Source organism: Suricata suricatta, chromosome 9 (genome assembly GCF_006229205.1).
Source record: "Suricata suricatta isolate VVHF042 chromosome 9, meerkat_22Aug2017_6uvM2_HiC, whole genome shotgun sequence".
NCBI lineage: Eukaryota > Metazoa > Chordata > Mammalia > Carnivora > Herpestidae > Suricata > Suricata suricatta.
The window spans coordinates 45,094,645-45,107,861 of record NC_043708.1 but is presented as its reverse complement, the minus strand read 5'-3'; the positions used below and the strand labels follow the sequence as shown (position 1 = coordinate 45,107,861).

The 13,217-nt window shown below is 39.2% G+C and overlaps 1 protein-coding gene across 4 annotated transcripts in view; it reads right to left on the bottom strand.

Annotated features, from left to right (window-relative positions):
• TXNDC16 (thioredoxin domain containing 16) overlaps window positions 1–13,217 on the bottom strand; it is a 130,392-nt gene that overhangs the window by 93,148 nt on the left and 24,027 nt on the right. For all 4 annotated transcript variants that reach the window (XM_029952356.1, XM_029952355.1, XM_029952358.1 and 1 more), the window contains one exon: window positions 12,390–12,464. In XM_029952356.1, coding sequence (XP_029808216.1) covers window positions 12,390–12,464 — 75 coding nt within the window. The remainder of the gene's footprint in view (window positions 1–12,389; window positions 12,465–13,217) is intronic.

Here is a 13,217-nt window from a genome sequence, read left to right as displayed (position 1 = left end):
GACACTTTGGAAGACAGACTGGCAGTTTCTTACAAAGCTAACCATAATCTTCCCATATGATCCAGAAATCATACCCCTAAGTATTTACCCAAATTAGCTGAAAACTACATCCATTAAGAAAAAAGCTATACACCAATATTTATAGAAGCTTTATTCATAAATTCTAAAACTTAGAATCAACCACGATGTCAATTGGTGAATGGATAAACAAACAGTGTATAACTATACAATGAGATACTATTTAGTGATAAAAAGAAGTGAGCCATCCAGAAGAAATGAACAGACATTTCTCCAGAGAAGACGTGCAGCTGCCCGACAAACACATGAAAAGATGCTCAACAGCATCATCAGAGAAATGCAAATCAAAACCACAGTGAGATATCACCTCACACTGTTAGAATGGCTAAAGTAAAAAACACAAGAAACAACAAGTATGGCAAAGATGCAGAGAAAAAGGAACTTTGTGAACTGGTGGCAGGAATGCAGACTGGTGCAGCCACTGTGGAAGACAGTATGGAGGTTCCTCAAAAAATTTAAAATAGAACAGTCCTACAATCATAATTATACTATTGGGTATTCAGCCAAAGAATACAAAAACACTAGTTCAAAGGGATACATGCACCCCAATGTTTATTGCAGCATTGTTTACAAGAGCCAAATTACGGAAGCAGCCCAAGTGTCCATCGATAGTGAATGGAAGAAGATGTGATACGAAGATGTGATATATATATATCACATCTGAATGGAATATTATTCAGTCATAAAAAGAATGAAATCCTGCCATTTGCAACAACATGGATGGAGCTAGAGAGTATTATGCTATGTGAAATAAGTCAGAGAAAGACAGTACCATATGATTTCACTCAGAGGTGGAATTTAAGAAACAAAAAAGATATGTAAAGTGGGGGGAAAAAAGAGAGAAACAAACCAAGAAACAGACTCTTAACTATAAAGAACCAAACTGATGGCTACCAGAGTGGAGGTGGGTGGGTAGATGGGTTAAGTAAGTGATGGAGATTAAGGAGTACACTTTTCATAAGCACCAGGTGATATATGAAATTGCTGAATCACTATACTGTACATCTGAAACTACTACAGCACTGTATGTTAATTACACTGTAATTAAAATTTGAAAAAAGAAATGAGCTATCAGACCATGAAAAGACATGGAGGAAACTTAAATACATATTGCTAAATAAGAGAAGTCAATCTGAAAGGTTACATCTGTATGATTCCAATTATATGACACTCTGGAAAAGGCAAAACTACAGACAGTAAAAGATTAGTAGTTAGGGAGTAGAAGAGAGGGATGAATAGGTGAAGTACAGGAGACTGTTTTAGGCTAGTGAAGCTTTTCTGTTTGATACTGTAATGGTGAGTACATGTCATTATACATTTGTCAACTCAGAGAACTGTACAACAGGAAGCATGAATCCTAATATGAACTATGGACTTTTGTTAATAATGTGTCATTACTGATTCATTAACTAACAAATGTACCACACTAATGCAAAATGTTAATAAGGGAAACTGAATACAGAGGAGAAAGGAGGTATACCAGAATTTTCTGCACTATGTGCTCACTTTTGACTAAACCTAAAACTGCTCTTAAAAAAACCAAAATCTAGGTCATCCTCTAAACCTAGAAGAGTAAGAGACTGGTAGACTTTTACACTACCAACCATATCTCAAACAGAGATAATTTCTAGTACCGTAGGCAGAGTTTACAAATTGCAAAATCTAGGTTTGATTTAATAATTCCTTTCTTCATTCAAGTTGTTTGTTTTACACAGAATTCTCAAACTGGAAAAAATGGAAGAGGACCTAAGATGATGGAGTAGCAGGAGGACCCTTGGCTTGCCTCATCCCTGAAACACAGCTAGATAAATATAAAATCATTGTAAATTCCCAAGAAATTGACCTGAGGAGTGACATAATAAACTCCAAAGGTAGAGGAGGAGAAGAAACCACATCAGAGAAAGTAGGAGCTTTGGAGACATAGTTTGAGGTAGAAATGAATGGCAGGTGCTGCAGAGGGAAGAAACCTTAGTCACAGAGACCAGAGAGACAGACAGAGAGACAGAGAATGAGGAATATGCAAGGGTTCACACAAGGAAACCACTTCCCCAAAGGCTTTGGGAAAATGAGAGGGACTGATTTTGTGAGCTTTTACGACCAGAGGGGTTCAAAGACTGGGGTACTGGAGGTCCTAGGCAGGACTGATATGGAGCCCAGCAGGCGCTACAGTGTTCCTGTATAGAGGGCAGATAGCCTGGAAGCAGCTGGCAGGATCTGAGGATCCCTTGGGACTCACTGGGAGAGACAGTTCCCCATTCTTAGAGCATGCGTGGGAGACGTGGCAGTGCTACTCTGGGGACAAAAGAGCCTCTAGGCACCATTTCCCTTCCACGCCTCTCAGCATAGGTGCAGAAACACCTGCTGAGAGTGGCTTACCTGAACACCAGCTTTTTGCTGTACTTTCCTCCAAACTCCACAGCCCTGTGCTTTGATGCAACTGTCCTTCCATGACAGACCTGCATCAGTCCCAGAGCAGGTAGAAGCCTCCCCCAGAGGACCAGTGCTGGTCCCCACCATGCCAAATCCCTACAGTTTGGAGTTTTAAAACTCAGTGGCCTGCTTGGATAGACCTCAAGGTGCTGCTGGGTGGACAGACAGCCTAGACAGACAGGGATCTGAGGGGTCCTTAGGGGAGATTGTTCACTCTTCTGGAAGGGCTTCCCAGACAGTAGTGGGTTCAAACTCCCTTCTCCAGAGATGAGAGAAGAGGCTGGCCCCATATCCCTCTCCAACCCCTCAACATAAACTAACTTCACTAAGCAGCACAACAAGAACAGAGGCAGCCTAAACCACGTACACCAAGCCCCATTCCCCATCCCCTCTGTGCTCTACTGGTGCTGTTTCTTAGGTAAGTGGGCCTGAGAACCACAGTAGCAGGCCCATCCCCCAAAGATCAGCACAAACTCCCTGCATGCACCAGATCTACTATCATAAAGCTTTGCAAAGATTCAGCTCTAGTGGAAATAGCATCAGGTCTCTTTAAACAAAAAGACTAGAGCACACCTAGTTAAAACTTGCCACACTCTGGCCAAGATCCAAACACTCCCCACTGCAGGCAAGGAGAAACTCTGGAGAGGGCTGACCTGAGAAAAGAGCCACAAAACACAGTAGCAGAGTGCTCAAGCACATATACCAGACACACGTCCTGAGGCATCAGGCCCTGGACAGTATATGACCTCCTCTTCATAAAGCCATTACTCTCAGGTGCAGGAAACATAACAGGCTTGCCTAACACAAAGAATAAGTCAGAGACCTAGACAAAATGCCAAAATACAAGAATTCATCACAAAAGAAAGGTCATGGCCAGCAATTTAATCAAAACAGACATAAGTAATATGCCTAATCCAGAACATAAAGCAATAATCATAAGGATATGACTTGGGCTTGGGAGCCCCTTACCACAGAGATAAAAGACCTAAAAAACTAGTCATTCACATCCCAGAAGTCATAGAAGAGACGGAAAAGGGGGAAGAAGGTTTATTTGAAGAAATGATAGCTGAAAACTTCTCTATCTGTGGAAGGAAACATACATCCAAACCCAGGAGGCACAGAGAACTCTCATCAAAATAAACAAAATAAAAAAATAAACAGCAAGCCAACACCAAGACATATTATAGTTAAATTTTCAAAATATAGACATAAGGAAAAAGCCCTAATAGCAGCAAGATAAAAGAAGTCCCTAAATTAGAAGACAAATAAGGTTAGCAACAGATCTCTCCACAGAAACCTGGCAGGCAAGAAATGAGTGGCATGATATATTCAACATACTAAATGGGGAAATTATGCAGCCAAGAATACTCTAGTCAGCAAGGCTGTTATTCGGAATAGAAGGAAAAATAAAAGGGTTTTCCAGAAAACAAAAAGTAAAGGAGCTGATGACCACAAAACTAGCCCTGCAGGAAATATTAAAGGAGACTTTTGACTGAGAAAGAAAGAGAAAAGGAAAAGAGAAAATCTCCAGAAATCACAAACAAGTAATAAAATGGCACTACATTCATATCTACCTATAATCACTCTGAATGTAAATATACTAAATGCTCCAATCAAAAGACATAGGGTGTGTGAATGGATTAAAAAAATTTAAAGAGGACCCATCTTTATGCTGCCTACAAGAGACTCATTTTAGACCTAAAGACACCTGCAGATTGAATGTGAGGGGATGGAGAACCATCCTATCATGTTAATGGACATCAAAAGAAAGCCAGAGTAGCCATACTTATATCAGACAAAGACTGTAACAGGAGATGCACAAGGGCACTACATCATAATAATGGGATCTATCCAACAAGAAGAGCTAATAATTGTAAATATTTATGCCCCCAACGTGGCAGTACCCAAATATATGAATTGATTAATAACAAACACAAAGGAACTCATTGAAAATAATCTGGTAATAGTAGGGGACTTTAACACTGCACTTATATCAATGGACATACCATCTAAGCAGAAAATCAACATGGAAACAATGGCTCTGAATGACACACTGGAGCAGATGGACTTAACAGATATATTCAGAAGATTTCATCCTAAAGCAGCAGAATACACATTCTTTTTGAGGGCACAAGGGACCTTCTCCAGAATAGACCACATACTAGGTCACAAATCAGGCCTCAACAAGCAGAAAAAGATTGAGATCATATCATCCATATTTTCCTATCACAATGCTACAAAATATGAAGATAATCACATGAAAAAATTTGGAAAGACTATAAATATGTGGAGACTAAAGAATATCCCACTAAAAAATGAGTCAACCAGGAAGTTAAAGAGTAAATAAAAAATACATGGAATCAAATGAAAATGACAACAAGATGATCCAAAACCCCTGAGATAGCAGAGAAGGACAGATACCATATGTTTGCACTCATAGGTCTAACAGGAGACCAGGAGAAACCTAATGGAGGACCAGGGGGAGGGGAAGAGGGAAAGAGAGTTGGGGAGAGAGAGGGACGCAAAACTTGAGACTACTGAATACTGAAAACCAACTGAAGGTTGAAGAGGAAGGGAGAGGGGGGAAATGAGGTGGGGGTGATGGAGGAGGGCACTTAAGGGGAAGAGCACTGGGTGTTGTATGGAAACCAATTTGACAATAAACTACTTAAAAATAAAATAAAGATGAGATGTATTTAGCAGCCCCCCAAAAAACCCCTGAGATACAGCAAAAGCTGTTATAAGAGGGAAGTATATATATAAAAAAACGGGCCTACCTCAAGAAGCAAGAAAAATCTCAAATATACAACCTAACCTTATACCTAAAAAAGCTGGAAAAAGAACAAATGAAACCTAAAGGTAGAAGAAGGGAAATAATAAAGATTACAATGGAAATAAGTGATATGGAAACACACAAACAAACAAAACCCATTGATAAGTCAATGAAACCAGGAGTTGATTTTTTGAAAAAATAAAATAAAATAAAATTGATAATCTGCTAGCCAAACTTATCAAAAAGAAAGAGAAAGGACACAAATAAACAAAAATCATGAATGAGACAGGAGAAATCACAACCAACACCACAGATATAGAAACAATTATGAGAGAATATTATGAAAAATGATATGCAAACAAATTGGGCAATGTGGAAGAAAGAGATAAAATCCAAAAAACATATCAACTACCCAGGAAGAAATAAAAAACTTGAATAGACCAATAACCAGGAAGGAAATTAAATCAGTAATCTAAAATCTCCCAACAAACAATAATCCAGGGCCAGATTTCTTCACAGGGAAATTCTACCAAATATTTAAAAAAGAGTTAATATCTATTCTTCTCAAAGTATTTCAAAAAATAGAAAAGGAACAAAAACGTACAAACTCAGACCCTACTAAAAATGAAAACTACAGGCCAATATCCCTGATGAACATGGATGCAAACATTCTTAATAAATACTAGCAAATTGAACCCAACAGTATATTAAAAGAAAGATCATTCATCACGATCAAGTGGGATTTATTCCTAGGCTCCAAGAGTAGTTTGCAAGTTGATTGGCGTAAGACAGCACATTAATAAAAGAAAGGATAAGAACCATATAATCTTCTCAACAGATGCAGAAAAAGTATTCAAAAAAATACAGTATCCATTCTTTTTTTTTAATGTTTATTTTTGAGGGAGGGAGGGGCAGAGGGCGGGGGACAGAGGATTTAAAGCAGGCTCTGTGCTGACAGCAGTGAGCCCAAACAGCATCTATTCTTGATAAAAACCTTCAACAAGTGGGATAGTGGGAACATACCTCAACATCGTAAAGGCCATATACGAAAGACCCACGGCTAGTATCATCTTCAATAAGGAAACACTGAGAGCTTTTACTCTATGGTCAGGAACAAGACAGAGATGTCCACTCTCATCAATGTTATTAACATAGTATTGGAAGTCTTAGCCTCAGCAATCAGACAACATAATGAAATAAAAGACAATCATATTGGTAAGGAAGAAGTCAAACTGTCACTACAGACATGACACTCTATGTAGAAAATCTAAAAGACTCCACCAAAAAACTGCTAGAACTGATACACAAAATCAGTAAAGTTACAGGATACAAAATCAACATAGAGAAACCGTTTGCTTTTCTATATACCAATAATGAAGCAGCATGAAGAGAAATCAAGGAATTGATCCCATTTTCAATTGTACCAAAACAGTAAGACCCCTAGGAATAAACCTAACAAAGGAGGTAAAAGATTTGTACTCTGCAAACTAAAGAACACTTATGAAAGAAATTGAAGATGACACAAAGAAACAGAAAAACATTCCATGCTCACAGATTAGAAGAACAAATACTGTCAAAATGTCTATACTACCCAAAGCAATCTACACACTTAATGCGATCACTATCAAAATACATCCAGCATTTCTCGCAGAGCTAGAACAATCCTAAAATTTGTATGGAACCACAAAGACCTTGAATAGCCAAAGCAATCCTGAAAAAGCAAAGCAAAGTTGGAAGCATTACAGTTCCAGACTTCAAGGTATATTACAGAGCTGTAGTCATCAAGACAGTATGGGACTGGCACAAAAACAGACATAAAGATCAATGGAAAAAACCAGAAAACCCAGAAATGGACTTACAACTATATGATCAACTAATCTTCAACAAAGCAATAAAAGAATATCCAATGGAAAAAAAGTCTCTTCAACAAATGGTGTTGAGAAAACTAGAAGCAACATGCAAAAGAATCAAACTGGACCTCTTTCATACACCATACACAAGAACCAATTCAAAATGGGTGAAAGATCTGGGCGCCTGGGTGGCTCAGTCGGTTAAGCCTCCAACTTCGGCTCAGGTCAGATCTCACGTTTGTGGGTTCTAGTCCCACATCAGGCTCTGTGCTGACAGATAGCTCAGAGCCTGGAGCCTGCTTCCGGTTCTGTGTCTCCTTCTCTCTCTGCCCCTCCCCCTTTCATGCTCTGTCTCTCTCTGTATGAAAAATAAATAAAACATTTAAAAGAAAAAAAATCAAAATGGGTGAAAGATCTAAATGTGAGACAGGAAACTATCAAAATCCTAAAGAAGAACACAGTCAACAACCTTTTTTTACCTCAGCCAGAGCAAATTCTTGCTAGACACATCACCAGAGGCAAGGGAAAGAAAAGTAAACATGAGTTATTGGGACTTCATCAAGATAAAAAGCTTCTGTACAGAGTAGGAAACAATCAACAAAACTAAAACTAAAAGGCAGCCTATGGGATAGGAAAAGATATTTGCAAGTGGACATATCTGATAAAGGGTTAGTATTCAAAATATATAAAGAACTTATCAAACTCAACACCCAAAAATAAATAATCCAGTTAAGAAACGGGCAGAAGCCATAAATAAGACATTTTTCCAAAGACCACCCACAGATGGCCAATGGACACATGAAAAGATGCTCCACATCACTGGTTATCAGAGAACTGCAAATCAAAACTACAATGAGTGGGGCGTCTGGGCGGCTCAGTCAGTTTAGTGCCTGACTTCAGCTCAGGTCATGGTCTCATGGTTCACGAGTTCGAGCCCTGTGTCGGGCTCTGTGCCGACAGCTCAGAGCCTGGAGCCTGTTTTGGATTCTGTGTCTTCCTCTGTCTCTGCCTCTCCCCGACTCATGCTGTGCCTCTCTCTCTCAAAACTAAATAAATATTAAAAAAAAAAAAAAAGCTACAATGAGATATCACTTCATACCATAGTCAGAATGAGTAAAACTCGTACACTAAACAACAGATGTGAAAGAGGAACCTTCTTACATTGTTGATAGGAATGCAAACTGGGGCAGCCACTGTGGAAAACAGTATGGAAGTTCCTCAAAAAGTTAAAAATAGAACTACCCCACAACCCAACAATTGCATTACTAGGTATTTACCCAGAGGATACAAAAATACAGATCTAAAGTGGCACATGCACCCTGATGTTTTTAGCAGCACTATCAACAATAGCCAAATTATGGAAAGAGCCCAAATGTCCATCATCCGACAAATGGATAAAAAAGATATATATACACAATGGAATATTACTCAGGCATCAAAAAGAATGAAATCTTGCCATTTCCAACAACACTGATGGAGGAAAATACCCTATATATTAACTAACTAGAATTTAAGCAAAAACTTGAAAATAAATAAGGTATTTTTTAAAAACCATGAAACTAAAAAAATAATAGATAAAACTGGAAAAATATTTTAAAAATATATAAGAAATAAATAAGAAACCAAAAGCTATTCATTTTTTTAAGTAGGTAAATTCCTTTGTAGCAATGGCAAAAAGGAAACCACAGTAAAACTTATCTTCTACAAGTCTAAAGAGAAAAGATAAATTTGTGCAGGTAATTCTTTAAAGAATAAGTAAATTCAGAAGATAAATGACAAACATGAGGACAGAAAGATAGTTTGTCTCCCTCATATAAAGTATGTAGAAGTTAATAAGAATAAAGTTCAAAAATGATAGAAAAATGGGCAAAAGATACCAGACAGAAGTTCAGTTCCATTTCAATGAACAGTATGCAAATGCAAAAGAGTACAAGAGGGAGAAACTTTTGCCAGGCACTGGGTTCAAACTGAGGGTTTTAGCACATAAAAGTAGGATGACAGCGTGAAAGGCATTTTTTTCCTCATGATTATTTGAAAGGTGCAGCTACAATAATGGCACACGATTTAGCACAGTTCTTCAACATTCTAAATATCACTACTGAAGATTTTTGTAAAATACTATATTCCACAAGCCATTTTTCTTACATTTTAAATTAAAATGAGGACATTGCCTCTTTGCAATTCTTCTTTCTTGAAATTTATTTTTCCCCTTCAGTTTCTTCTTCCCGTAAGTGCTAGTCTTGTGTAGGATGCTCCCCGGGTACCCTGTATGTTGACAACACCTACACCTGACCTCCCCAGGGGCTCAAATCCCCATAGCTGCCTACTTGAGACTCAGGTCAGATGGGCATTGCCCTTCTTAAAGTAGACCCCTCTTCCCCTGTAAATCTATCCTTCTTCCTTGCCTACTTCAGATGTTGATCAGAAAGGATTTGGGATAGAGTGAGATTGGAAAGACAGAAAAGAAGAGATCAGGGATTAACTCGAATTTATAGTTTTGTGGATTGTAACCAAATTAACTTTTACCAAATCCAGTTAATTTCACCTCCTAAGCATTAAAAAGAAAATCCCCTCTTTGCTATCTTTACTTTACCTCCCTAGATTATATAATGGACACACAATGGTTTCTTTGTGTGCTTGGAATTCATAAATCTGTCTAACACCCAGCAGAAAAAGCTTTCAAGTACTAATCTGACCACCTCACTTATCTGCCCACAATCCTCTGTTGAGCAATCAGGTGTTCAGGTAGTCAGGACCGTAGCCAAACTTAAAGTAACAATCAAGCCTTTATTCACCTACTGTGATAGCATGAGCCAGAGGCCAAAAGAGAGGCACTAGCTCCACAGCGTTCCATTCCTTGCCCCACTGGCTATGCGTCAACATTCAGCCAGGGTCAGATGGATGTAGTGCAGATTTGGGGAGGCATCTCATTCCCAGGGGCCCCAAACAAATGGCTCCTGACTTTTTATGGACTCAGGGGCTGAGGGGAAAGAAAGGGGGAAGAGCCAGAAGTGGAAAGGTACTAAGTGGAGAAAAGTGTTTCAACCAAAGACCCTTGATAATGAAGTCTTAGTGGAAGTACCTGAGATGTGCCTCAGTCAAGGTCGCTGATAATGAGGCCTCCAAATAGAGACACTTGGGCTAAAAACACAGGTGTACACATGAGGATGTCTGGCCTAAGGGACTGAGAGTAGTGAGATGCCTGTTTCTTAGAACTTAACTTTTTCTAGAAAACTGCAAAGCAGTGGCATGCACCAAGTCTGGTGTGGGCAGGACCCCTTCCCCCATGAGGCCTGCCAGACAAAGCCTGTAAATGCCTGTAGTCAGGCCTGATAGATGGCACAAGGATTCTGGCCTGGAGCTGAACTCCTTACCCTTCAGCGGTGACCCCAAAAGCCTCAACTTCTTCACATGATAAACAAAGATCCCTTCATCTGACCCCATACCTACTTTTCTGCTCTCATGTCCTGCTTCACCTTTCATACTCCAGTAAAAACTGCCCCCACCAAACTATTCTAACCTCTATGCATTTGCTCACAGTCTCCCTGTTTTCCCCACCTTCTGTTTCTTCACCAAGCAAACTACCACTTATCCTTTAAGAGTCATCCCAAGTGCTCCCTCTATCAGGAAAACTTCTTTAAAAATATCCACCCTTATTCTAGACACAAGTAACCATTCTCTATGCTGTGGATCCTTAAGCCGTTATGCATCAAACTTCTACTTTACTTACTACATAGTACTTTCTGTTTATGTATCTATCTAACAAAACACCAAATTCCTAGAGAATAGAAGCTATATCCTTTTCTATTATGTATCCCCAGTGCCTAGTGAATATCAGGCACATAGCAGGGACATGGGGAATCATCTATTAATGGAACTAGTATTCTATGAATCAGCATCAGCACAGCTCTAGGAATAGGACACTACCACAGCAGGACTGATGCCACAAGCCCCATGAGGTAACCAGCTCCCAGCATTGACAGCCTCTCCACACTTAGGCCCAACTGTTTCAAAACCACTTTGTCAGCAGGTTGTCCAACATGGACCCACTGCTCCAGGATTTGTTATCAAACTTGTCAAAGACAATCTTAGTACCACCTCCCTACCCCTCAAAGAGTCTTCTTTCGCTGTCTCTTCACCCTCACTCATATCTGGGTCAAAGACTGTCATCAGATACCCATTGTAAAAATAGCAGAAACTAGGGAGCATCTTGAGAACAAGCATGATCCATTACTAGGACTTTGCCAAGCTTTTTATGACCCCCATCCTGAAGACACCCACCCTTCTGTATGGGAGAGGCCTCTACATAGCCTAGCAGCTCTTGGGGATTCCTCTTCAAAAGGCCATCATTCACCCTCTACTTCTGGCTTCTTGGTCTACAGGCCTTAGACTCCATGCTTGTCAGGAATTTCTAAAAACTTTTCACCAATATATAATTAGTACTGGAACATTTAAAAGTGTTCATTTGCAAAGCCATAACACAACCTTTCACCTGTAAGTTTTGGGTCCTGTTGTTTAACTCTCACCCCATTTTTGTGGGAATCTAGTCAGAGAGAAGAAAGAGGGGAGCCAAGGAGAAAACAAAGACTCTCAATGTCAGCAAAAGTCTTAGTGGCCAAGAGTCCAAGCACAATGTTAAACTGGAAAGGTCCATGTAAACTTGTGTCCTTAATGAAGCTGTAGTTTCCAGCTGTGTCACCAAAGACAGCAACAGACTTCATTCAAGGGGAGACTGCACAAATGGACTCTACATAGGCCTAAATCCCAGGTCTAAAGATTCTATGCCATGGAAATTAAATCTGGATTCACTCTCTGTCTCCCAGTAAACACTAAGATGTGCTGAGACTATCTGTGCAGTTTGTGCACCTACTGAGCAGCCACCGAGCTACAGATTCCAGAAAAATCAGGATGGGGTCAGAAGCATGCCACACATTTTAAAATTCCTAGTGAGAGCGGCAAAGACAAACTTCTCACCTGGTAAAATCCTTACTTTGCAGGTACCTTCAAAACCAAAAGCAATACTATGAGCATGTGGTCCTGCTGTGTCCTTCCCCACTTTTATACAAAGATGTATCTGTATCCTTTGCCAGACCAGAAATTTTAGATCCTCTATGTATGAAGACAGAGCACTAATTTGTGTGGAATTAATGCCTACAAATATAATGTTAAAACCCTAAAATATTTTAATGGATTGTGGTTTTCTAAAATGAAATCAAGAGACTGATAACTATAAGTGAATGAGTACCCCCTATACTTACAAGAGAACATGAGCAATGATGGCATTCACATCAAACAAGGTATCAGTAGGGAATTCTCTGAGTAAGATGTTGCCCCTATAAAAAAAGTTTAAAAGTATTATAGAAATACTTCCCTGGAATTCATTTTTCTTGTCTCTCCAATACAGTAGGTTGTAAGTTCTTTGATGTTAGAGGCTGGGTGTTATCCATTATCCATTCACCTATCAGCATGCTGATCGTAAAACATGCACAAATACTTACTGAATATACATTCAATAAATATGTTGACTTGGAAGAGCTTAGGCCCAGGACTTAACAAAAAAAAAAAAAACTAGGAAAACATGTGATTCTCAAAACAGCTTCCTACCAACCTCCTTGTCACATATACACAGACTTCCTAAATGGGCTGGGAAGGAAATAAATATGAGTGTCCTCGGGTCTCTAAGGAGACAGGATCTGTCCTCACTTCTTAGGCCAAATCCCAAGGGTTTGAGAAAAAGATTTTGAGAAACCTCAGAGACACTAGCAGACCAAAGTGGAGAGGAATTTGTAACTGGGACATTGGCAGATCTCTCAAAAGTATATTTCTTTCACATCCAAATATGGACCTGACAGATCTACTCAAAACACTAAATTTGTCAAGCGCTTACTTTCCAGGCACTTATAGTGGTAGTTTACATAAGAATTCTCATGTAATATTCAAAACAAGCCTGTGAGGTAGATTTTATGGCTATTTTATCTCATTTTAAAGATAAGAAAGCTAAAGTGCAGGTAACAAATATGCACTTAGACTGTTGGCTAAACTTCATATAATCCCCCATGCATACAACTTTATCCTGGCTTAGTGAT